We start from the raw sequence: 27062 nt of genomic DNA, 5'->3' as shown, positions 1-27062 counted from the left end.
CGCCGTAACTTTGGGCGCAAGTTCCGTATGCAGAAAGAACTTGCGCCCTTAGTTACGGCGGCGTAACGTATGTGTGGCGGCGTAAGCCCGCCTAATTCAAATGGGGATGTTGTGGGCGTGTTTTATTTAAATTTAAGATGACCCCGCGTATTTTACGTTTGGTAGGCGATCTGTGCGGCCAATGAGAGATGATCTCATATGTAAACATATGAGATCATTTCTCATCGCCGGCTCTCACAGACAGCGAGAGGAGACCGATCTGTGTCTCTTGTACATAGGGACACAGATCGGTCACCTCCCCCAGTCACCCCCCTTCCCCCACAGTTAGAACACTATGCAGGGTACACATTTAACCCCTTCCTCACCCCCTAGTGTTAACCCCTTCAATGCCAGTCACATTTATACAGTAATTAGTGCATATTTATAGCACTGATCGCAGTATAAATGTGAATGGTGCCAAAAATGTGTCAAAAGTGTCCGATGTGTCCGCCATAATGTCGCAGTCCCAATAAAAATCGCAGATCGCTGTCATTACTAGTAAAAAATAAAAAATAAAAAATAAAAATTCTGTCCCCTATTTTGTAGGCGCTATAACTTTTGCGCAAACCAGTCGCTTATTGCGATTTTTTTTTTACCAAACATATGTAGAAGAATACGTATCAGCCTAGACTGAAAAAAAAGTTTTTTTGTTTTTTTTTAAATTGGGATATTTATTATAGCAACAAGTACAAAATATTGTATTTTTTTTCAAAATTGTCATTCTTTTTTGTTTATAGCGCAAAAAATAAAAAACGCAGAGGTGATCAAATACCACCAAAAGAAAGCTCTATTTGTGGGGAAAAAAGGACGTCAATTTTGTTTGGGAGCCATGTCGCACGACCGCGCAATTGTCAGTAGTTTAGTATAGAATAGTATTATAGTATATTGTTTACTCACCAAGGTATTTTAGAAAACTATACTGAATTTTGGCCACTAGATGGAGCCAACGATACAGGCATTACTTTCTTAGAAAAAATGACATTAGAGTTGCCAACTGTCAGTAAATTCATGGACAGGTTGTAAAAATCTATGGGCCAGATCCACAGAGCAAGTACGCCGGCGTATCTACTGATACACCGGCGTACTTTCAAATTTGCCGCGTCGTATCTTTAGTTTGAATCCTCAAACAAAGATACGACGGCTTCTGGCTTCGATCCGACAGGCGTACGGCTTCGTACGCCTTAGGATCGTAGGTGCAATACTTTGGCGCCCGCTGGGTGGAGTTTGCGTCATTTTCCGCGTCGAGTATGCTAATTAGCTTTTTCCGTCGATCCACAAAGGTACGCGCGGCCGTCGCATTCTCTTACGTCGTCACTAGTCGGCTTTTCCCGGCGTATAGTTAAAGCTGCTATTTTGTGGTCTATAGTTAGACTTGCCATGTTAAAGTATGGCCGTCGTTCCCGCGTCGAATTTTAATTTTTTTTTTTTGTTGCGTAAGTCGTCCGTGAATAGGAAAGGACGTAACTTACGTCGAAGTTCAAAAAATGACGTCGGTGCAAAATCATTTCGCGCAAAGCACGGTGGGAAATTTCAAAACGGAGCATGCGCAGTATGTTCGGCGCGGGAACGCGCCTAATTTAAATGCTCCACGCCCCCTACCCGGATCATTTGAATTAGGCGGGCTTGCGCCGGAGGGATTTACGCTACGTCGCTGCAACTTTACAGGCAAGTGCTTTGTGAATCAAGCACTTGCCTGTAAAACTTGCGGCGGCGTAACGTAAATGGGATATGTTACGCCGCCGCAAATGTACCTGAATCTGGCCCCAAGCCTTTTCTGGCACTTTTTGTTTACACATTTAAATCAGTTGCTAGAAAATTATTTCTAACCCCCAAACATTATAAAAACATTTTTACCAGAGACACCAGAGAATAAAATGGCGATTGTTGCAATTTTTTATGTCACACGGTATTTGCACAGCGGTTTTTCAAATGCAATTTTTTGGGAAAAAATACATTTGAACAAATAAAAAAATAAAAAACACAATATATACCCCTTTTTTATATATATATATAATATGAAAGACAATGTTATGGCAAGTAATTAGATACCTAACATGTCACACTGTAAAATTGCACATGCTCATGGAATGGCGACAAACTACAGTACTTAAAAATCTCCATAGACAATGTTTTAAATACCTTTTACAGGTTACCTCTTTAGATTTACAGAGGAGGTCTTGTACTAGAATTATTGCTCTCACTCTATCGTTCGCGGTGATACCTCACATGTGTGGTGCGAACACCGTTTTACATATGCGTGCGTGCGTGACTTACATGCGTTCGACTCTGCCCACAAGCTCGGAGGGATAGGTGCGCTTTAACCACTTAAGGACCAGAAGGATTTGCCCTCTCAATGACCAGGCCATTTTTGCAATACGGCACTGTGTCACTTTAACTGAAACTTGCGCGGTCATGCGACATTGTATCCAACGAAAATCTTTTTTGCCACAAATAGAGCTTTCTTTTGGTGGTATTTGATCACCTCTGCGTTTTTTTTTTTTTTTGCGCTATAAACAAAAAAGCCCGACAATTTTGAAATAAAAATCTTTTTTACTTTTTGCTATAATAAATATCCCCAAAAAAAATAAAAACAAACAAACACATTTCTTAATCAGTTTTGGCCAATATGTATTCTACTACATATTTTTGGTAAAAAAAAAAAATCGCAATAAGCGTATATTGATTGGCTTACACAAAAGTTATAGCGTCTACAAAATAGGGGATATTTTTATGGCATTGTGTATCGTTGCTGATATAGAAAATCTGTGCCCTTCGGAATGTATTTCTATTGCTCATGTGTGTCTACAGCTCTGATGTCAACTCTGATAATCCTCATGCAGTATTAGGGTTGCCACCTTTTTTTCAAGTCAAACCCGAACACTTTAACGTCACGTTATAGAATAAACTATACATATATTTTTAAATAACATTTCTAATCATATGAATTTAATCACAAGAGTCCCCCTTTACATCAGAGTCCACAGAGTTCGCCTTTTACATCTGAATCCGCAGTTCCCTTACACTGTAAGGGGGGGGACTCTGCAGACTCTGATGTAAGGGATGCTCTGGGAACCCTGATTTAAGGGGGAACACTGAGAACTCTAAACATCTGTGCGTGTGTGTTGGGGGGGGGGGGGGATTGTTAGTGTTGTCTTTGGGCAGCGTGAAAGAGAGCATAACAGACACTCTCAGTTTAGACATCTGCAACCAGCAACCCTGCTGGGAAGCCATGGGCTGGTCTGAATATCGTGTCCGGGTTTCAGGCAGTCTCAAACCCGGATGCATGATTCCAAACCCGAACTGTCTGGATGAATCCCGGACAGGTGGCAACCCTAAGTAGAATTCACTCATTGCTTTTGCAGATTGTCTATTGTGAAAGCGCCACTCTGGCATTGCCATTGCACTGGTATTCATCCTTTGCTCATGCAGATTGTGTATTGCCCATGCTCCACTTTGTCAGTGCTCATGGTATTCATTCATTACCCAAGTCACAAAATCACAAAAATTGCTGGAGAGCTGCATGATGAAGGGTCCTACAGAAGGTGTAATGCCGCGTACACACGACCGTTTTTCGGGTTGTAAAAAATGACGTTTTTTTTTTATGTGATTAAAAACGATCATGTGTGGGCTCCAGAGCATTTTTCACGATGTAAAAAATGGGCGTTAAAAATTTCAAACATGCTCTAATTTTTCACGTTGTTTTTAACGTTTACGTCGTAAAAAATGGTCGTGTGTGGGCTTTAACGACGTGAAAAAAAACACGCATGCTCAGAAGCAAGTTATGAGACGGGAGCGCTCGTTCTGGTAAAACTAGCGTTCGTAATGGAGATAGCACATTCATCACGCTGTAACAGACAGAAAAGCGCAAATCGTCTTTTACTAACACAAAATCAGCTAAAGCAGCCCAAAGGGTGGCGCCATCCGAATGGAACTTCCCCTTTATAGTGCCGTCGTACGTGTTGTACGTCACTGCGCTTTGCTAGAGCATTTTTTTTTCACGATCGTGTGTAGGCAAGGCCGTTTTAATGATCGGGTTGAAAAAAACTTTGTTTTTTACAACTCGAAAAACGGTGGTGTGTACGCGGCATAATTGTTGACTGCGACTTACCTCCCATAGTGCATCACAGAAGTGTAATCATACGGCAGGCCCACGTTATCGGTAGCTGGTTGGGTCATCTCAAAGTTGCTTTTGTATACTGTATGTACAGAGAGTATGATTAGTAGAATTGGATACTGCTTTTTCCATTCAATGGCTGAATGCAATACTATTCATATATGTTGTAAAGCGCTGCGCAAACTGTTGGCGCTATATAAATCCTATAATAATACAGTAAAACCTTGGTTTGAGAGTACATTTACAAGACAGGGAGTTCTTTAGTGGTTTCAATATAGGACCCCATCAAACATAGTTATGGCCCTGCTTGTAAAGATATTGAAGGTCACAGGTGGGTACCTGAGGGTGCCTCGTTCATTTCCATGTCCCCAGCTTTCTGTAAATATGGGTTTACTTTAAAAGAGAGATATGGTCAAAGCTTGCTTTGGTCAAAGTTCTCTTCTGGGTCTTCTGGGGCATTAACTTTTGGTCTCCTGTGACCCATAAATCCCATTGTCAGCTGACGCCACAGAGCTGCTCCAGACTCAGGAGGGATCCCGACCATATTGTCAAGATCCACCCAGCTGCCTGATTAACCGCTGACTCCGGCTCTCAGCACAATGCCAGCTGTGCCCGCCCCCTGTCAGCACTTTACAGCTTGGAGCCGGCTGAAAAACAGGGCACAAGCTGATAACTGCTATTGCAACCATCAGCTGGTGCTTGATCCTTTGTTCTTTGAACATATTTTAAATATCTACATCTTACTTACAAAAGTCTTGGCGGTAGATGACTTCCATCAGGTACTAAGGCTGATATATTATGATACGTTTCTTTTGTAAGTAAGTTGTAGATATTTAAAATTAAGTTTTGCATCTTTTCTGTGTTTGAACATGTTCGTATGTACATATATGGGCCGGATTCAGATACAAGGTACGGCGGCGTATCTCCAGTTATCGTATCTCCAGTTACGCCGTCGTATCTCTGAGTGCGGGTCATCGTATCTCTGAGTGCGGGCCGTCGTATCTCTGAGTGCGTGCCGTCGTATCTATGCGCCTGATTCAGAGAATCAGTTACGCATAGATTTCCCTAAGATCCGACCGGTGTAAGTTTCTTACACCGTTGTATCTTAGGCTGCATATTTACGCTGGCCGCTAGGTGGCGCTTCCGTATAGTTACGCGAGAAATATGCTAATTAGATATTTACGCCGATTCAGAAACGTACGTCCGGTCGGTGCATTTTTTTACGCGGTTTACGTTAGGCTTTTTCCGGCGTAAAGTTACCCCTGCTATATGAGGCGTAGCTAATGTTAAGTATGGCCGTCGTTCCCGTGCCGAGTTTTGAAAATGTTACGTCGTTTGTGTAAGTTGTTCGCGAATAGGGCTTTGCGTAAGTTACGTTCACGTCGAAACCAATGAGGCTTTGCGGCGTAACTTCGAGCATGCGCACTGGGATTCTTTCCGTTCACAAAAAATGTAAAATACGCGGGGTCATCTTAAATTTAAATAAAACACGCCCACAACATCCCCATTTGAATTAGGCGGGCTTACGCCGCCACACATACGTTACGCCGCCGTAACTAAGGGCGCAAGTTCTTTCTGCATACAGGACTTGCGCCCAAAGTTACGGCGGCGTAACGTATCTGAGATACGTTACGCCCGCAGATAGATAGACAAATCTATCTGAATCCGGGCCATATGTGTCTATATGCATGGATGACTAATTTATATGTGTTACGCTATCATGATGTGTGTCTTGTATACGGATCTATTAATGGATTTGAATGCTCTACCACAGTTTTAAGTCAATAAGCGAAACGCGTCAATTAACTGGACGCTAATCCAACTCTACTATTGTATAAGGCTTTGTAAACCTTTTTTTTCTGTATTTTTTTTTTTTTTAACTATATTATATCTCTTGCGAGATGTGTCTTCTTGATTTGTACAGTAAACTGAGTTTTATTGGTGGCACATTTAACCACTTGCCGTCTGCCTCACGTACATATACGTCGGCAGAATGGCACGGGCGGGCAAAGCAACGTACAGGTACGTTGCTTTGAATCTGCCACCTAGAATCTGTCAGACGCGAGTGAAGAAAAGCCTATCAACGGCTCTTCCTGTTTACATCGTAATCAGCCATGATTGGACACGGCTGGTCACATGGTAAAGAGCCTCCGTCAGACTGACACACCACACCACCGATCTCCGCGATGCGTGCCCCGCAGCTGTTATCCTGACTGGACGTCATATGACGAACAGTCAGGATAACTGAACCACCGCCCGGCCGTCATTTTGCTATAGGCCGGGCAGTAAGTGGGGCAAAGTGAAACACCTGGGGGGCTGAGACCAGTAGGTCTACATTGATGAACGTCTTCATGGAATCAATCCTTTGGGTTCCCCAGCTAAGGGATACCCTGCTTGCGCCAAGAGCAGCCTCACTAGAGCCATTGTGCCCCATAGGAACGAGAGAGGCCTTCCTCAACCACAAATAATATTGGGCCAGATTCAAGAAGCAATTGCGCCCGTGTAACCATAGGTTACACGGCGCAATTGCTTACTTGCTCCGGCGTAGCGAATGCTCCTGATTCAGGAACATCGCTACGCCGACTGCAGCCTAAAATCTGCGTGGCATAAGGCTCTTATGCCACGCAGATTTTAGGCTGCATTCTAGCGATGACCGCTAGGGGGCGCTCCCATTGTGATCTGTGTATAGTATGCAAATTGCATACTAACACCGATTCACAACGTTGCGCGAGCCCAGCGTACGCAAATTACGTAGTTTGCGTACGTCGGGTTTCGCGTAACGTTACGCATCCTAATAGCAGGCGCAGCCAATGCTATAGGATAGCCACGTTCCCGTGTCGCGACATTCAAATTTTACGTCGTTTGCGTAAGTGGATCGTGAATGGCGCTGGACGCCATTCACGTTCACTTTGAAGCAAATGACGTCCTTGCGAAGTCATTTGCCGCTATGCACGTCGGGAAAGTTTCCCGACGGCGCATGCGCTTTATGATCGGCGCGGGAACGCGCCTAATTTAAATGATTCCCGCCCACGTTGCGCGCGCTTACGCCAGGCAATTTTGCCGGCGCGCACTCGCAATTTACGGAGCTACTGCTCCGTGAATCGAGGGCAGCGCAAAAATTGCGTGGGCGCAGGGCAAAATCGTTGCCCTGTGCCTGCGCAAATAAAGCGCAATTCTACTTGAATCTGGGCCAATGAGTCAAATCCAGTGACGTTTTTAATGCTGTCTGTGTTCCTTCTAATAGGATGAATAGTGAAATGTCTTCCACATCACAGAAAAGTCCACATTGTAAGGTAGGATGAAATTTACCATCTGGAATGTTTGCCCATTCGATGTAGACGTAGGTATCGCGGTCACTCCTGGTGTGCTCGTGGACAAAGCCCAGGACATGATTGAGCTCGTGCTGTACAATCCCTTTCAACACACAGCCGGGGTTCAATAGTGAGAGAACTTGGGGTCCTCCGATTCTCCCCAGGTAGGACCAACATCTGAGGAGGCACTTGTATCATGAGTGGTCTGTCATTCTTGTAGCTACACGCAGAAAAAAAAATCTAGAAAGAAAATCACATCACGGAAAAGCAACGCAGAGGAGGCGGAGTATAATAATGGGTGCAGGGAGAATCGGTTCAGAGGGTTATGAGAAAATTTACTATCAGTCCTGAATTTTTTTTTATACATTTCCCTTCCTCTAGAGAAATAGGAATGTTCTGTGTGCTTCCTGGGAGTGATTTTTATTAGTAGGGTTGTCCCGATACCCGTATTGGTATCGGGACCAATACAGAGCATTTGCACGAGTACTTGTACTCGCACAAATGTTCCCGATGCCTTAGCCCAGTGGTCTCCAAACTGCGGCCCGGGGGCCAGATGTGGCCCTTTGCTTGCTTTTATCCAGCCCTTGGGGCACTATTTCATCCACTGATCCCAACAATGGGGCAAAGTTTCTCCTACTAACACCAACAAGGGGGCCCAATTATGCCAACAAATAACATCAACAATGGGTCACAATTCTTCCCAATGAAACCAACGATGGGACACAATTCCTCACAGTGACACCAAGGATGGGGCACAATTCCTTACAATGACACCAATGATAGGGGACAATTCCTCACAATGACGGGGCACAATTACTCCCACTGAAACAAACAATGGGGCATTAATTTTTCCCACTGATGTCAGGACCTTTTCGACTCCCACTGACCACTGTCTGGCCCTCGTAAAAACTCTGAAGGACAGTAAACTGGGCCTTTGCTTAGAAAGTTTGGAGACCCCTGCCTTAGCCGATACCTGTGAGCAGAGCGGCGGGCGGAGCTGAGGGCGGCGCGTCGAGGTGGCAGGGAGTGCAGCGTTCAGGGCGACCAGAGCCGTCACATATGGTCGCGGAAGTGACGCTCCGTGTTGACTTCAGAGATGCCCATCTTGGTACACCCTGCACTCGGCCACAGTATGCCAGCAGCGGACATCTTGTTACACCCAGCCTATATAGTTTGGGCTGAGTGTAACAAGATGGCCGCTGCTGCTTTTATGCGGCCGAGTGCACGCATGGGCGTTGCAGGCAGCCTTCCCTAGAGGCATTTTAGTGCTTGCCCATCAGTGCCCATAAATGTCACCTGCCAGTGCCCCCCAGCCATCAGTGCCACCTGTCAGTGCCCCCCAGCCGTCTGTGCCACCTGCCAGTGCCCACCGTCAGTGTCACCTGCCAGTGCCCACCGTCAGTACCACCTGCCAGTGCCTGTCAGCCGTCAGTGCCACCTGCCAGTGCCTGCCAGCCATCAGTGCCACCTGCCAGTGTCAGCCATCAGTGCCACCTGCCAGTGCCAGCCAGTCAGTGCCAGCCAAACAGCCATCTATCAGTGCTGCATATCAGTGCCACCTAATCCTATCAGTGTTGCAGATCAGTGCCACCTAATCTGTATTGTGCTTTAAGAAACTGTCACATGACATTTAAAAAAAGTATCGGTAATCGGTATTGGCGAGTACTTGAAAAAAAGTAACAGTACTTATACTCTTAAAAAAGTGGTATCGGGACAACCCTAATTATTAGGTTACCAAATCTTCCAAATTAAATCCAAGAACACCCCACTGACCAACCACACCCACAGAGCCATTGGTCGGTTCAGTAGAAACTGTCTGTCATTGGACATTGGCCTTCTGTTTGGCCGGCTTCTGTCTAAGGGGCATGACCGGAAAAGGTCTGCCCATCGACTCCCCGATCAGCACTCCCAGCCAATGGCTGAGAGCGATGAGCAGAGTTTTCTTGTCAGAACACGGTCAGAACACAATAGAAGAGCAGAGGAGATGTATGTACTAACATTGGATTGTTAGTACAGTGGCTCCGACCTGAGCTGTCAGTTTTTTTTTTTTCATTCAGCCCGCTGTGTTAAACGGGAAAGAAACTTTTAGTATGTATCAGGCTTAAGGCTTGCACTGAACATCAATGTTTTGTGAGGCAAAAAAGAAAACCAGGGCCATCAATGTAAAGGTGTCTCTTATTGCAGGGTGTGGGGATAAAAAAGCTTGCTACTCCAAATGGTATAAGACACCTCATGTCATTAATAAATTTAGCCCTTCCACTTCACCTACCTGTTGGCGATGCAAATCTGCTTTGGGTACTCTCATACATATTTGGTGGGATTGCCCAATTATACAACCCTTTTGGAAAGAAATTCACCGTATTATCCCTCTCATCACTACCTATTCTCCGAACTTCACCGCTGCCCAATTCCTTCTACACCATTCCTCACTACCTTACCACGTTTATAAAAATTCAATAATATTGCAACTGATTAATGCAGCTAAGCTCTGTATCCCAACACGCTGGAAGAACACTTCTCCCCCTAGCATCTCGGATTGGATCCGAAGAGTTGAGCGAATAGCGGAAATAGAGGACCTGATTTTTCAGTCATTGGACTTTCCCTCTAAATTTCAAGATAAGTGGAATTGTTGGACACGCTTTACTGGCTCTGCAGAGTTTCGTACCCTATCTCATCATTCCACCTCTAATTGAGACTGCCCTGACTTTATCTACGACCTCTGATTACCATGTGATTACCTCCCTCTTCTTTTCCCTTTTTTTTTTTTTTTTTTCCTTTTTATGTTTGGCTTGGTGATTCTTATTTAACCTCCCTGGCGGTATGATTCTTTCAGAAAAAACATGCTGAAAGCGGTACCATTATGTGCAAGGAAATTTGGCGTTTTATATTGTAGGCCTGTAATTTTTAGGAATAACTCACTTAAATCTGACCAAACAAGAGTCTAGTAGGCATCCCGGGTATGAATTTTTTTTAAAAACAAAATTATAAATTATAATATAATAAATAACTATAAATAATTATAACAAATAATAATATAATTATAATAAAAATTATTCAATAATGTAATCAAATCAAAATCACTGAAATTTGCTCAGTTGCAGAATTGTCGCTGTCATTATTTATTTATTTTTATGACGAATTTCCCCACAAATCGCTATCGCACAATTCTGCAAGTGATTATAATTTATTATCGCTGTTTTCTAGCTGATCTAAAACTATTTTTGACATAAAGGAACACTTTTGGTTGCTATGGACAATCTACAGTTTGCAGGGAGAAAAAAAGGTTTTTATTATATAAAAGTACATGCAGGACACTGGACAGACCACTAGGGACAAGGGGGGTGTGTTTTTTTTACATACAGTACTGTAATCTTTACGATTACAGTATACTGTATGTAATGTGTTTGTTTACTTTTTTGAATTTGGCGCCGTTCTCCGTCCCCGTGCGTCGTAACGTCGCAGGGAATGGAGATCGGCGGCACAGGAGGACGCTGTGTGAATCGAGCGAGGTCCCGCTCGCTCACACAGCGCGGTGGCATCGCTGGATCCAGGGACAAGGTAAGTAAACACTCCCTGTACATCCAGCGAGGCAAGCCCGAGTCTGACTCGGGGTTACCGATTTTAGCCCAAAAACCTCACCCCGAGTCAGACTCGGGAACACCGCTCAGGAGGTTAAAATATAGAAAATAGATATATTATTTTTCTATCTATTCCTGATAGAATTCTCTGCTTGTTTTCATCAGTTATGTAAACGCAAAGAAATACATATTTCCATGATTTTTGCTGTTCCATGTATATTTTTAATTCACTTTATTTGTTCTGTTATTGTCTTGATGTATCAATGGATGCTTATTGCTTTATTGTACAACTTAATTTAAAAATACCAATAAAATCTTTAAACAAAAAAAGCTTGCTACTGTCCACCAATGCAAAACGCTGTGTGCCACAGACACAATTCACTCCTGAAAATCTCTGTAATGGGAGAATGTGATTGGCAGTTACTCCCTTCTGGAAGTACGGCATATACTACACACTTACCCATCTACTGATTGGATCCGGATATAATCAGTCTCTGTTCTACGCTCCACAAACCGAATGCAGGTTAGAGAGGTGTACTCCTGAATGGCGGAATAGATGATTGCAGAATCAGTGGATGCTAAAAGGAAAACAGAAATATACGCTAAATCTAGGTTTTAATTTTTTTTGTAGCTTTAGTAAAGGATTGTGGTTGAAAGTCTAGCCTATAGTATGCAGTGTTCATTATAACAGCAAATTTAGATTTCATTTTAGTCTTATTGCATTGAGAAGCAGGGGGGTGCCACAAATGGGGATGGGGGGGGGGGGGGGGGTGAGGTTGCCTGCCCTGGGCCCCTTACAAAAAATAAATAAATACAAATACCGTATTTATCGGGGTATAGCACGCGCCGGCGTATAACGCGCACCCCAAGTTTAAAAGGGAAGTTTAAAGCGGGAGTTCACCGAAAAACAATTTTTAACATTAGATTGATGCTCATTTTGTCTAGGGGAATCGGCTAGTTTTTTTTAAATCAAAGCTGTACTTACCGTTTTAGAGAGCGATCTTCTCCGCCGCTTCCAGGTATGGTCTTCGGGACTGGCCATTCCTATTTGATTGAAAGGCTTCTGACAGGCTTCCGACGGTCGCATACATCGCGTCACGAGTAGCCGAAAGAAGCCGAACGTCGGTACGGCTCTATACTGCGCCTGCGCACCGACGTTCGGCTACTTTCGGAAAATCGTGACGCGCTGTATGCGACCGTCGGAAGCCTGTCAATCAAATAGGAACGCACAGTCCCGCAGCCCATGTCCGTCTGCTGTCTTGCCCGGCGTCCATCGGCGGCTTTGTCCGGCGTCCGTCTGCGGCCTTGCGCGGGGTCCGTCCAGCCTTGTCGGTGTCCGTCTGCTGTCTTGCCCGGCGTCCATCGGCGGCCTTGTCCGGCATCCGTCTGTTTGAGTTTGGCGCCTCGGTCGAGCTGTGCAGAGCCGGATTTCCGGTGTGTTCGGCTCCTCTCGGCTTCTCTCGGCTCCTCTCGCGTGGAGCCGAGCATGGCCGAGCCTAACCGAGTGCTCAGTACACTCGGCTCAGTCTTTGTCGGTCTTTGTCGGCGGCGCTCTGAGACAGCCGTCAAAGACAGGATCGGCGTATAACGCGCACCCACGATTTTCCCCTGATTTTAATGGGAAAAAAGTGTGCGTTATACGCCGATAAATACGGTATATATAAAAAAAAGGGGGTAGCCATCCGGGGCCCTGGCGATCTCTGGGCCCTTTACTTAAAAAAATGTTTTCTATATATATATATATATATGTATATATATATAAAAGACTTTTTATAAAAAAACTTTTTTTTAAAAGGGGGGTTGCCATCCGGGGCCCTGGGGACCTCTGGGCCCTTTAATAAAAAGAAAAAAAAGAATTAAAAAAAATATATAAAAAAAAACATACATTTTTTTTTTATATGAAAAAAAGGGGGGTTGTCTTCCAGGGCCCCTTACAGGTGTACTGCCTGTACCCCCTGATGGCGGCCCTGACCACAGACAATTGAGGGATTTATTGTACAGGACTACGAGTCTCCTATAATCAGCTGTATAGTATAAGAAGATAACGTGGATTTCTGTTATGTGTATAAAATGACTTACTCTGCAGTGCATTGCAAGAGTCTGAAGCCGTGTACACACGGTCATTTTTCGGCATGAAAAAAAACAACGTTTTAAAAAAACGTAATTTAAAACGATGGTGTGTGGGCTTCACATCATTTTTCGGGTTCTGAAAAACATCCAAAATTTTTTTTGAACATGCTGTATTTTTTAACAACGTTTTAAACGATGTCATTTTTCGGGTTGTAAAAAATGACCGTGTGTGGGCTAATACGACGTTAAAAACCAGCGCATGCTCAGAAGCAAGTTATGAGACGGGAGCGCTCAATCTGGTAAAACTACCGTTCCTAATGGAGTAAGCACATTCATCACGCTGTAACAGACAGAAAAGCGCGAATCGTCTTTTACTAACACGGAATCAGCTAAAGCAGCCCCAAGGGTGGCGTCATCCGCATGGAACTTCCCCTTTATAGTGCCGTCGTACGTGTTGTACGTCACCGCGCTTTGCTAGAGCATTTTTTTAAAACGATCGTGTGTGGGCAACGTCGTTTTAATGATGGAGTTGGAAAAAACTTGTTTTTTTCTACATGCCGAAAAACATAGTTTTTTTCATGCTGAAAAATTATCGTGTGAACGCGGCATAAGAACTTCTCTTTAAAGTGGCTGTAAAGGCTGTAAAGGCACAAGTTTTTTTACCTTCATGCATTTTTTTGCATGAAGGTAAAAAAAAAAAAAACGTCTGAGCCTCCTCTTGATCCAGCAATGTCCACGAGAGCCTTGGCTCTTCTGGACTTGCACTCCTGATTGGCTTTTGGCAGCAGCAGGAGCCTTTACTTTCCCCTAGGCCTAGACCTAAACAAGCAGTCAACCCTTGCGGTGCGGCGCGTCGCCCCATAGCCGGGGGAATTTTCGTATTTCCTGGAGTTGTGTTTTAACTTTTTATAGTCTTAAAAACCTTTTCATGCGTTCTGTTATCTTCTATAGATTTTACAATAAGGTGGTAATATTTCATAGTTTGGCAACTTACTGTAGTCCACAGACAGGGTGTAGGGAACAGTTACAATTCCAGAGCTGGATTTTGGCCAGAAGCACGTCTGTCCTGGACAAGTCAGAGCACTGCGACTGAGTTTTACAGCGATATCTCCATGATTGATCAGTTTCTTACTACCTAAAAAAAAAAAGATAAAATGTTTTTGTTCAAAAATGTAAAAAACGATTTAAAAAGGGCTAATTCACACCGCTTCTCTGTTATCTTTGTGTCCGCTAAGAATGATTTTTGTATATTTTTAGTGAAAATGTTGTTTTGTTATTTGAGGGGGGCCCTGCCAGGTAGGCTGTACGGGGCCCTGTGATTTCTAACAGCAGCCCTGGGGTCAGCCATTGTATGAGAACTGTAGTAGACTCCATACCTTTGTTTAGCTTGGCTATGATGCTGGTGACATCGTCCTCGCTGTCTTCAGCTCCTGTAAAACATATGAAATGATTTTTCAGAATGTCATGTAAAAGACTAAGCAGATATCAATATAAGAAAAATACTTGTGGCTACGACATTGATTGAAAGCCACCCTAGACTCGCACGGTTCCAGAAAATCCCATCACCGAAAGATTCTCAGGTTTGGTTCACATATGAGCCGCATGAGGCCGATGCGTCCTTGTTCACGGTTTCAGGTCCAATTTCAGGCCGAAATTTTGGCTGAATTCGAACCTGAAACGGACCAAAAGACGCACCAGAGATATGTAAACCAGCCCCATGGAGAGCCGGTCACAATATCCTGTTATTTCGAATTGGATGCAGCGAACCCGCATTCAATTCTCACTAGTGTGAACCCAGCCTAAATCAAGATTAATAATCACTTTGAATTAGAAAACGGTCTTTCTTCTGGGAACATCAAACGTCTGTAAAATGGTTTCAAAACTTTTGAGCTCTTAGTGGAGGTTAGTTTAATGAAACAGACTGTCCACTTAGAAAAGATTGTTCACTGCATTTAATTGGTCCACCACCACGCTCGACGTGTAGATACTAATGCGCATGCATCCGGTCCAGCCAGCGCTGCTCTTCGAGGACACACAAACCCACACGAGCAGGACACAGGAGTGAGGACGTTACACAGTTGCCATGACAACACGTTTCGGAGGCATGGCCTTCTTCCTCAGGTCACTTGAGCACTTATATATATAAAAAAAAGGAGGGTAGCCATCTGGGGCCCTGGAGACCTCTGGGCCCTTTAATAAAAAGAAAAAAATAAATTAAAAATATTTTTTTTTTTAAAAGGGGGGTTGCCATCTGGGGCCCTGGGGACCTCTGGGCCCTTTAATAAAAACAATAAAAAAATAAACCTCTGGGCCCTTTAATAAAAAAAATTATAAAAAAATATATAAAAAAAAAACATTTATAAAAAAATAAAAAATAAAGGGGGTTGCCATCCTTGGCCCTGGGGACCTCTGGGCCTTTAATAAAATATATATATATATATATATATATAAACAAAAATAAAAAAAATAAACATTTATAAAAAAAATTAAAAAAGGGGGTTTGCCACATGGGGCCCTGGGGACCTCTGAGCCCTTTAATAAAAAAATATATATATAAAAAAAAGAAATAAAAATAAAATAAAAAAAATAACTTTTTTTTATAAAAAAAGGGGGGTTGCCATCCGGGGCCCTTTAATAATAATAATAATAATAATAATAATAATAATATATTTTATATATATATATATATATATATATATATATATATATATATATATATATATATATATATATATATATATATATTAAAAAATCAAAAAATATATAAAAAAAATCAAAAAAAGAGGGATTGCCATCTGGGGCCCTGTGGGCCTCCGGCCCCTGGGAACCTCCGGACCCCTTACAGGTGTACTGCCTGTACCCCCTGATGGCGGCCCTGCTGCCAGGATCCGAGCAGTTAGGTTGAACATCCACGGCTCCACCTTCCCCTGTCGGGATCTTAAGGTGGTTATAGGAGTGCAGTCACAGTGGAATCTTTATGCTGTATCTATCTTCACACAATGTGAGTTTGACCTTTGTAGTGTTTTTAACTTTACCATATTACAGCCGAGTTACACTAGGGCGGCTTTGCGCTCTCTTCTTTTGTGTTTTATCAGAGAAAAAAAAGGCATGGCTTTAGTTATTACTATTTTTGGGGAAAAGTTACACATATGAAGCAGGTTATCACAATCTCACCTGAAAAACGGACAGGCGGATCCGAGCCGGCTTATCGCGTGAAAGGGGCCTAATACAGTGATCAATTTCTAAAAATATGTTACTGTACTAATGACACTGGCTGGAAAGGGGTTAACATCAGGGGTAATCAAAGGGTTAACTGTGTGCCTAAATATGCTTGGTTAGTGTGTGGGATATGCTTGTACTATGGGAAGGCAAAGATCCGTGTCCCTGCTTTGTAGGAACACAGGTTCACTGCTGTCTCTACTAACAGAACGGCATACCCTCTTGTTTACATAGGAAGGCCGCCATTCTGCTTCTGTCCCGAACGTTCAGCGGTTCCTGGCGGACATCGAATCTGCCGGAACCGTTGATTGGCTCCCACTGTTTCCAATCACAATGGGAGCAGGTGGCTGGCGGCGCACATGCGTGCCCCAGACCCGGAAGTGCAGGATCACGTCGGTACGTGATCCTGCACAGGTGAGCCGCCTTGCCACTGTATATGTACAGTATGTGGTCAGCATGCGGTAAAAGGTCAGAACTATAACAAGGAATGGTATGAATGGCGTGCGTTGTCCCTAAAAAACCTTGGTGGTGGTTGCTGCATTCGGACTTACGACAGAGTATCTGGAGATACGCCGTCGTAAGTCTTTGTGAATCTGGGCCAAAGAGGTTAATTGCCAGGAGGCACGCCAATATATGATATCCAATGCAATCAATTCGAATTCAACTCATCTCAGTGAAAACAAATGGACAGAGAGGGAGAAGCAGTAAAACAAGTGCAAATCGAAATCCTGCTACTCACCATTTTGGCTGTCTGTTGCAAGTGAAATCTGTTAGAAATAATGCAATATTTTATTTATTACAGGATTCAATTATTTTTTACTACATTTAAAATTTAAGCCATTTTTCTACAAATAGATACATCCCAGTGACCTCATTTACAAGCATTAAACATTCAATTTAGCGTGCGGAAAAGGGTTTAAATGTACGTTTCAGTCAAACAAAAAATTGGCACATAAAACTACATGAAGGGACTACTTGCCAAGGGGTTTTAGAAGTACAAGTAAAACCTTGGTTTGAGAGTCATTTGGTTTGAGTGCGTTTTGCAAGACAAGCTAAATTTTTAAGTACATTTTGACTTGGTATACAAGCATTGTCTTGATATAAGAGTAGCGTCATGTCACAACTGAGTAAGAAAAAAAAGAGAGAGGCGCCCCTATTGCCCCGTACACACGATCCAAATATCGTACCACAGACCATACAACTTTTTTTCGCTTAACCAGTTGGTAACCGCCCTATAGCCAAAATACGGCTACAGAGCGGTTCCTGTACTCTAGGAGGGCGTCAATGTACGTCCTCCCAGAGACTGCGTTGTGCGCGCCCGAGCGGGCGCGCACACGCGATCGCCGGTGCTCGCCGGGTCTACGGGACCCGCAGCAACAGCACTCGCGGTAAGGAGCCAATGGAAGCGGCTCCTTACCACGTGATCGCGCCGTCCAATGACGGCGCGATCACTTGGAAACAAACCGGCGTCATGTAATGACGCCGGTTCCTCCCTCTCCTCTCTGTACCGTTCGGTACAGTGTGAGAGGAGAGGGAGGGGGGGGGGATCGGGCGGCAGCAGCAGCCGCCGCACTGTGGGCTGGATCTGTGACAATTGCAGTCACAGATCCAGCCATCCCTGCGCAATACTCTGCAAAATAAAAATGATGATGAGTGCAATACTCTGCAATACCCCACCCCATACTCTGCAATACCCCACCCCATACTCTGCAATACCCACCCTGGGGGGGTGGGTATTGCAGAGTATGGGGTGGGGTATTGCAGAGTATGGGGTGGGGTATTGCAGAGTATGGGGTGGGGTATTGCAGAGTATTGCACTCATCATTTTTTTTATTTTACTCTGCAATACCCACCCCCCCATACTCTGCAATACCCACCCACCCATACTCTGCAATACCCACCCATACTCTGCAATACCCCCCCCCATACTCTGCAATACCCCCCCCCATACTCTGCAATACCCCCCCCCATACTCTGCAATACCCCCCCCCATACTCTGCAATACCCCCCCCATACTCTGCAATACCCCCCCCCATACTCTGCAATACCCCCCCCATACTCTGCAATACCCCCCCCCATACTCTGCAATACCCCCCCCCCATACTCTGCAATACCCCCCCATACTCTGCAATACCCCCCCAATACTCCGCAATACCCTCAATACTCCAATACCTTGCAATACGTCGCCTATGGGGATTTTTAAGTAGCAACGTTTGGCGCAATTTCACGAGCGTGTGCAATTTTGAAGGGTGACATGTTGGGTATCTATTTACTCGGCGTAACTTCATCTTTCATATTATGCAAAAACATTGGGCTAACTTTACTGTTTTTTTTTTTTTTTAAGCACAAAACTGTTTTTTTTTTAAAAACACGCGTTCAAAAAATTGCTGCGAAAATACCGTGCAAGATAAAAAGTTGCAACAACCGCCATTGTATTCTCTAGGGTCTTTGAAAAAAAAGCATATATAATGTTTTGGGTTTCTATGTAATTTTTTTAGCAAATAAATGATGATTTTTACATGTAGGAGAGAAATGTCAGAATTGGCCTGGGTGCTCCAGAACGCCTGATGGTGCTCCCTGCATGTTGGGCCTCTCTATGTGGCCACGCTGTGTAAAAGTCGCACACATGTGGTATCGCTATACTCGGGAGGAATAGCAGAATGTGTTTTGGGGTGTAATTTGTAGTATGCATATGCTGTGTGTGAGAAATAACCTGCTAATATGACAGAAACTAGATTTTTTTTTTTTTTTTTACAGAATTTTCAGTCTTTTTTCTTTTATAGCGCAAAAAATAAAAACCGCAGAGGTGATCAAATACCACCAAAAGAAAGCTCTATTTGTGGGAAAAAAAGGACAAAAATTTCAGATGGGTACAATGTTGTATGACTGAGTAATTGTCATTCAAATTGTGAGAGCACCGAAAGCTGAAAATTGGTCTGGTGATTAAGGGGGTTTTCGTGCCCAGTGGTCAAGTGGTTAATAGTCGCAAGTAGAAATTAAATTGGTTATTAAAGTCACGAAAATTCTCGACAAAAAAAAAAATCGGAAGTGATGACGTGTTGTAATGTATACTGTATATACCGTATATACTCGAGTATAAGCTGACCCGAATATAAGCCCAGGACCTAATTTTACCACAAAAAAAAACGTGTTGACTCGAGGATAAGACTAGGGTGTCCATCTGCATGCCTCACTTTGCCTCACTGGGGTAGATTCAGATAGATTAGCGGATCTTTAGATCCGCGTAATCTATCTGATTTACGATCCGCCGGCGCAAGTTTGAGAGGCTAGTGCTGTATTTAGAAAGCACTTACCTCAAAACTTGCGGCGGCGTATCGTAAATCCGTTGGCGGAATTCAAATTCCGTGGCTAGGGGGAGTGTAGTATTTAAATCAGGCGCGTCCCTGCGCCGATTAAACTGCGCATGCGCCGCCGGCTAAATTTCCCAGCGTGCATTGCTCAAAATGACTTTGCTAGGACGTCATTGGTTTTCGATTTTAACGTAAATTACGTCTGGCCGTATTCGCGAACGACTTACGCAATCGACGTAAAAAGTTCAAAACTCGGCACGGGAACGACGGCCATACTTAACATAGGATACGCCGCACTTACCCCTGCTATAGCAGGGGCAGTTGATGGGCACACTGGCAGCAATTGATGGGGCAAACTGGCAGCACACTGGCAGCAATTGATGGGCACAGTGGCTGTGTGTGATGGGCACAGTGGCTGCGTGTGATGGGCACAGTGGCTGCGTGTGATGGGCACAGTTGCTGCGTGTGATGGGCACAGTGGCTGCATGTGATGGGCACAATGACTGCATGTGATGGGCACAGTGGCTGCATGTGATGGGCACAGTGGCGACAATTGATGGCACAGAGGCTGCATGTGATGGCATAGTGAGGGTGCAATTTATATATATATATATTTTTGCTAGTCAGAGAAAGCTCATTTAAAATAACACAAAAACATTTTTTTTATCTGCCATTTTATATTAATAAAGTGCTGGTCACCTCACCTCAGTCAGCCTCCTCCCCTCCCCCCCAATCCAGCCATTTAATTATAGGCTCCTAACAGGTTCTACTTACTTTTAAACAAGTTCAGTAGTCTTTTTTAGCACACTATCTGCTAGGTTCAAATTCCACTAGTCAGGCAGGCTCCCCGAGACTAGTCCTCTCTAGCTCGTCACAGGCAGCGCCGACACACAGCTCTCTGTGCAGCGCTCCGAGTCCCCCCCTTCCGGCCGTGAGTGGAGTGACGTCACGCCGCTGGAAGGGACCAAGAGACTCCTTCATAGGGGGAGTAAACAGGCTGCAGCAAACAGGAAAAGGGAGCCGGGAGGTGACGGTCCCGGATGCAGGAGTGCACTCGGCACACAATTTGTACAGTGCCGCTGGCCGCGCTGGCGGCCATGGCAGAGCTTCACCTGTGGCTGCGCCCCCCCCCTCCAATACGAAATGGTATCGCCCAGGGCACCCGTCCGCCCCTGCCTTGTACCGGCGGCCCTGTGTGACCTCCGCCGAACCCCCGAGACCCACTCACCGAACCCCTGGGGTTCAATCGAACCCAGGTTAAAAACCACTGCTTTAAAGTGATTGTAAAGATTTGTTTTTTATTTATTTTTAAACAACCTGTTATACTTACCTCCTCTGTGCAAGGGTTTTGCACAGAGTGGCCCCGATCCTCCTTTTCTGGGGTCCCTCTGTGGCGCTCCTGGCTCCTCCCCACATCGAGTGCCCCCACGGGGAATCGCTTCCCTGGGGGAACTCGTGCGGACGTGCTCCCAAGTCCTGCTGGTGCATCCATTGACACAGACAGCAGGACTCAGCATTGGATTTGATTGACAGCAGCAGGAGCCAATGGCTGCACTGCTATCAATCTATCCAATCAGGCCCCGAGTCATTGGCTGGAGCGGGTGTGCTCATTTCTGGCACTGGAAAGACAGGGCTCAGGTAAGTAAAAGGGGGGGGGGGGACTCCTACACTAAAGGAGGTTTTTCACCTTAATGCATAGAATGTGATGTTAGTTCAGCGATCTCCCCATTGAGCTGTTGTGTTCTGATAGGGGGATCGCCTCTCGCCAGAACACTCAGATCAGCACTCTCTGCCATTGGCTAACAGTGCTGATCGCGAGCCGGTTGGCTGGCTTCTGCCAGACAGACCGACATTCACACGGGCAGAATGTCGGGTGTTTTTTTTTTTTTTAACCGGCCATTGTCTCCCGATAATCGCCCTGTGTGTAACCGGCTTTAGAATACTGTGCCCAGTTCTGGAGACACTTACAAAAAGATTTTGATAAGATGGAACCAGGGCTGTGGAGTCGGAGTCGGAGTCGAGGAGTCGGAGTCGGGGGAAATTTTGGGTACCTGGAGTCGGAGTCGGAGTCGGCAAACAATGCACCGACTCCGACTCCGACTCCTACTAAATTTAGATTGGAATAAAAAAAAAAAAAAAGCAAATTTAAATGTCCCAATTCACAAAAAGTTATAATTAATGACTTCTCTACTGTAAGAATAAAGACCAATGCATGCAGTGCCTCACGTAACCGCAAAACGAACACGTTAAGTGACCGTGAAGAAGCATGCTTTTCATGTGCTTCACTATATGGCACGCAACACACAATTAGGAGCGGCAATACTTATACTTTCCATAGTGTTGTGTTCTGCTTTTACAGGGAACGCATGTTAGAGAACCAGTAAGTGTCCAAATAAAAAAAATTCCAACAGGAGTTTTATAAAGCACTAAAAGAAGTTGAAAAGTATGATCGCTCATCAAAACTTACTGTTGAAGAAGCCATCCTTGTTTATCCAGAGATCGTTAGTGATGTGGCCAGAATAGTTACTGCAATGCCACCCACCCAAGTCAGTGTCGAAAGATTATTTTCAGCCCTAAAAATAATAAAGTCTGACTTAAGAGCCTCTATGAAAGAGGATCTGGCAGAGGCAATTCTCTTCCTTAGAACTCAACATTGAATTGATTTGCATTTGCTAAGCCTATAACTACATTTCAAGATTAATATAAACCATTTCTAGGTTTTGCAGATTTTGTTTTTGGTTCATTATAGATAAGCTTTGTTTTTGTTCTAAAACAACCAAATAATGTGGTTTGTATTTTTGAACTGGTAAAGATCCTGTTCCTGATGTTTATGCCTGCTGCTACTATCCAGTCACTTGATTGTTTTCATTGTGTTTGTCTTTTGCTTAAACTGTGCAATACAGTAGACTGTTGGCTTCCCAGCCAGTAGTCCTGTGGTAGGTTGCGCTTCTTTCACTCAAGGAATGTATAAAATACATTCGCATATTAATACAGAGGAGTCGGAGTCGGGGAGTCGGAGTCGGAAGTACATAAAACTGAGGAGTCGGAGTCGGAGTCGGAACATTTATCTACCGACTCCACAGCCCTGGATGGAACGAGTCCTGAGGAGTGCAACAAAAAGGGTCAGAGGAATAAATCATATCAGGAGCGATTTCAAGAACGTAATATGTACAGTTGCAAGGGTCTCAAATTGGTAGCCCTCCAGCTGTTGCAAAACTACAAGTCCCATCATGCCTCTGCCTGTGGGAGTCATGCTTGTAACTGTCAGTCTTACAATGCCTCATGGGTTTTGTAGTTTTCCAACAGCTGGAGGGCCACCAGTTTGAGAACCCTGGTTTAGTGGAAAGAAAGGAACGGGGAGACCAGTGTTGCCAACCGTCAGTATTTTTACTGGCAGCCAGTAAAAAACTGGCAATTTTCTTCTGCCAGTAAAATAAAAGGTTGCCAGTAAAAAATATGGCTGTGACACTCGGTCCGGAGTTGGCTGAGACCATCCGAGTGCGGATTCGATGCCTGAGCATGTCGTGTGATGTCATGGTGCAATGGAGCCATAGCAGCCAGAGCCTTGTGTGTGGGCCTGCAGCATGGAAGCAAGGCAGGCTGGGACCGGGACCATAAGTTCTGTTTAGACTGGCGTGGACTGGAGGGACCCCTTAGCTTGGAGAGAGACTGTCACGAGGACGTGTTGTGTCAGTGAAGTCTCATCATCATTTGTGCTGCTGCACACTGTTGTCAGTGTCACTGGGAGAGTCAATTTTATGTGTGTGTGCCGCCCATTCTAATTTCTTGCCCTCCTGTCCCTGAGCTACTTACTTACTACAGGGTTTGACAAATTTGCTTGGAATCTAGGAACCATCTAAAAAAGTTAGGAGCCAGAAAAAACGCACCCTGTCCCGCCAAGCTTGTGCGCAGAAGCAAACGCATACGTGAGTAGTGCCCGCATATGTAAACGATATTCAAACCACACATGTGAGGTATATGTATGTAGAGTGAGAGCAATAATTCTAGCCCTAGTCCTTCTCTGTAACTCAAAACATGCAACCTGTAGAATTTTTTAAACGTCGCCTATGGAGATTTTAAAGGGTAAAAGTTTGTCGCCATTCCACGAGCGGACGCAATTTTGAAGCATGACATGATGGGTATCAATTTACTCGGCATAACATTATCCTTCACAATATAAAAAAAAAAATTGGGCTAACTTTACTGTTGTCTTATTTTTTTATTAAAAAAAGTGTATTTTTTCCCCCAAAAAAGTGCGCTTGTAAGACCGCTGCGCAAATACGGTGTGACAGAAAGTATTGCAACGACCGCCATTTTATTCTCTAGGGTTTTAGAATTAAAAATATATATAATGTTTGGGGGTTCTAATTAGAGGGAAGGAGATGGCAGTGAAAACTGTGAAAAAACACATTAGAACTGCTGTTTTACTTGTAATGCCAACGGCCACCACAAGATGGCACCAGATCACAGAAGGAAGCTTATACCTGCAGAAGGCCGCAAAGCCGCGGCCTCAATTACCGGCGAACACGGGCCCACCGCAAAGGTGGGGGCACAGGATCCTGTGTCTTAATGCGCCTCCACCGCGCCCGCCGGTAATTCAGGCCGCGGCTTTGCGGCCTTCTGCAGGCCTAAGCTTCCCCGGGTCCCAGGTCACAATTTCCTGTCGCAATTGCGACCGGGCACCTGGATTTTGTCGAGGCCTGACTTACTATATCGAAAATAAAACAAGAAATATGTTTTTTGCCTTATTATCTACCTTAAATCATATTGCTAATTGCATATTGTATTTGTTTGTAGCCTAAATACTCTAATTTGCACTTAAAACTGTAATTTTGTAACTTTTGGAAATGCCAGTAAAAGGGATGTTAAAAAAACTGGCCAAAAAGCAGGGGTCGTCTTATATGCCGGGTCAGCTGCTCGGATGCCTGCTGGATGTGCGGTAATACTGTATGTAGCTTCGGCTACATACAGTATATACCACTTAGCCAATCCTGGTGAGCGATGTATTCAAATTAATACAGAGCCTGCTTGGATTGGAGTAACAACCTCTGCCAATCCGAGCAGGCTACATACAGTAGCCTGCTCGGATTGGCTTTGAGAGTCAGAGAGGCGTGGGCTGATGATGTTACAACCTCTGCCAATCCAAGTAGGCTTTGTATTCATTAATAGAATACATTGCTCGCCGTGATTGGCTCCAGCACCAGCAAGAGGGAAGAAGAATATGGCTATAGCTCCAGCAAGAATGAAAAAGGACATGGCTCCAGAAGGAAGAAATATGAAGCGTTGGAAGCCTCGGAAAGGGGGGTCAACTTATACGGTGAGTACAGGCAAAAAATCTTAAAAAAATGTAAAATTAGGGGGTCGTCTTATATGCCCAGTCGCCTTGTACATTGGGAAATACGGTACATAGTTTCTGCTGTCACTTTTATGTTTCTTTGTAGATCAAGGATTCTAAACTCGACCCACCAATGTTTCTCTGCAGTCTATGCAGGGGTCAAGTCCTGGGGAAAAAAGTGTGGGAACTCCCACCCAGGATCCACTCCCCCACCAAAAAAAAAAAAATGATACGGTCATCCACATAATTACTAAACCGCAAGTTCTTTCTAAATCCCGCGATAACTCACGGCAGGCCTCCGCAATTTCTCCTGGGAACAATGACAAAAGCTCCCAGGAGACGAGGAAGTGACGGAATACCCGCACACTATCTGATGAATCCATATACAGGAAGCGGCCAGTAACATAAAGGATTACTAAGGTTCGCCTGCCCCTGACAGTGACCCGAGCTGGGCATCGCCGCTTAGTGAAGGATTGGCACGGGACGGCTCGGCTGCTCTAGTCCTGCAAAGGGAACTGCGTTCCTGCTGTGAAAAAAGTGCAGGGACGCCGTTCCCACACGTTCCCGCAGGACTTGAGCCCTGAGTCTATGTGGGCACAAGAAATGATTCTCATTCATGCTAGGCAATGGGCTGCTTTCCTGATCAGATGGCCTTGTTTAATGTTGCATAATAAATGTACCGTATTTATCGGCGTATATCGCGCACTATTTTCCCCTTAAAATAAGGGGAAAATAGTGGGTGCGCGATTAACGCCGATAGCCGCTTCCCGCGCTCAGTTCGAACGGCTCCGCCGACATATACCGAGTGCAGTACACTCGGGTACATTCGGCCAGGCTCGGATTCGCTCGTGCTCACGCATAAACGTCACATCGCCGAGCCTTGCCGAATGTACCCGAGTGTACTGCACTCGGTATATGTCGGCAGAGGCGTTCGAACTGAGCGCAGGAAGCGGGGACTCAACGTGAGGCGCGCGCTGGAGAAGCCGGGAGGACACCATCGAGGCCGCAGACGGATGCCGGACCGGACGATGGACGCTGGGAAGACACCAAAACTGTAAGTAATGCAATCATATAACATTTTTTTTTTACAGGAATTTCGGGGGCACATTAGGGGTGCGCGGTATACGCGGGAGCGCGTTATACCGCGATAAATACGGTATATAAGGCCTCCATCGAGGTAAAATCAGTGAATATTCTGACATAGTCACAATTCAAAATAAGCCTATAATAAAAAAAATACATAAGCAGAAGCTACCCATAATGTAAACCCTATAAGAAAGCGATGCAGTTATGCAGGCAGGTAAAGTTACATACAAATCTCACCTTTACCTGCTATAACAGGTGTTTATTGCCTCACCTGGAGTGGTAACAGGTAAGAAATGATAAGGATGTATTTGGCGGCGTCCATGGAACTGAAACAAGGTTTTCCTACAGCCTCTGAAGTCTGCTTCACATTAACCTATTTCAGCTGTGTAACAGATTAGAACAAGACAAGAGTATAATAGGCACCAATCAGCACCCTTCGTCAGGACACACAAACGGAGAAAGATCTTCTTACACATGCACCATATTAGATTCCATCTTTTTTACCTCGAGGTGGAATCAATCTCAGCTAGACAAGGATTATTTTGGGACGTGGCTTGGTACAGGTGACCATAGGCCTATAGGGAAATGTGAAAACGCGCAGTAGCTCAGAATAGGCATTATGTCACCAGTGAGGATTGTAGGTCATCCATAGATGGAAGACAATGCTCCCCAGATCCATGTGGCAGAACACGTATGCCGCGTACACACGATCAGAAATTTCCGACAAGAAAAGTGTGAGCTTTTGGTCGGAAATTTCAACTGTGTGTAGGCTCCATCGGACATTTTTAGTCGAATTTCTGACAACAAAAATTGGAGAGCTGGTTCTCAATTTTTCCGACAAGAAAAGTTCTTGTCAGAAATTCCGATTGTCTGTATGCAATTCCTACGCACAAAAAAACATGCAGGCTCAAAATCAAGCAGAAGAGCCAAACTACCTATTGAACTTCATTGATCTCGGGCCGTCGTATGTCTTGTACGTCACCACGTTCTTGACGTTTG

General features: G+C 44.6%; 1 protein-coding gene across 1 annotated transcript in view; it reads right to left on the bottom strand.

Annotated features, from left to right (window-relative positions):
• LOC120917114 (high choriolytic enzyme 1-like) overlaps window positions 1–26525 on the bottom strand; it is a 39828-nt gene extending 13303 nt beyond the window's left edge. Inside the window, exons 1-7 of the mRNA XM_040328157.1 lie at window positions 26335–26525; window positions 17071–17098; window positions 14489–14542; window positions 14107–14247; window positions 11503–11620; window positions 7463–7641; window positions 4148–4235 (exon numbers count right to left, since the gene is read on the bottom strand). Coding sequence (XP_040184091.1) covers window positions 4148–4235; window positions 7463–7641; window positions 11503–11620; window positions 14107–14247; window positions 14489–14542; window positions 17071–17098; window positions 26335–26385 — 659 coding nt within the window. The 5' untranslated portion in view covers window positions 26386–26525. The remainder of the gene's footprint in view (window positions 1–4147; window positions 4236–7462; window positions 7642–11502; window positions 11621–14106; window positions 14248–14488; window positions 14543–17070; window positions 17099–26334) is intronic.
• Between the last annotated feature and the right edge of the window lie 537 nt (window positions 26526–27062).

This window comes from Rana temporaria, chromosome 11 (genome assembly GCF_905171775.1).
Source record: "Rana temporaria chromosome 11, aRanTem1.1, whole genome shotgun sequence".
Lineage (NCBI taxonomy): Eukaryota > Metazoa > Chordata > Amphibia > Anura > Ranidae > Rana > Rana temporaria.
The sequence above is the reverse complement of the archived record's forward strand: the minus strand, read 5'-3'. Positions and strand labels throughout refer to the sequence as shown.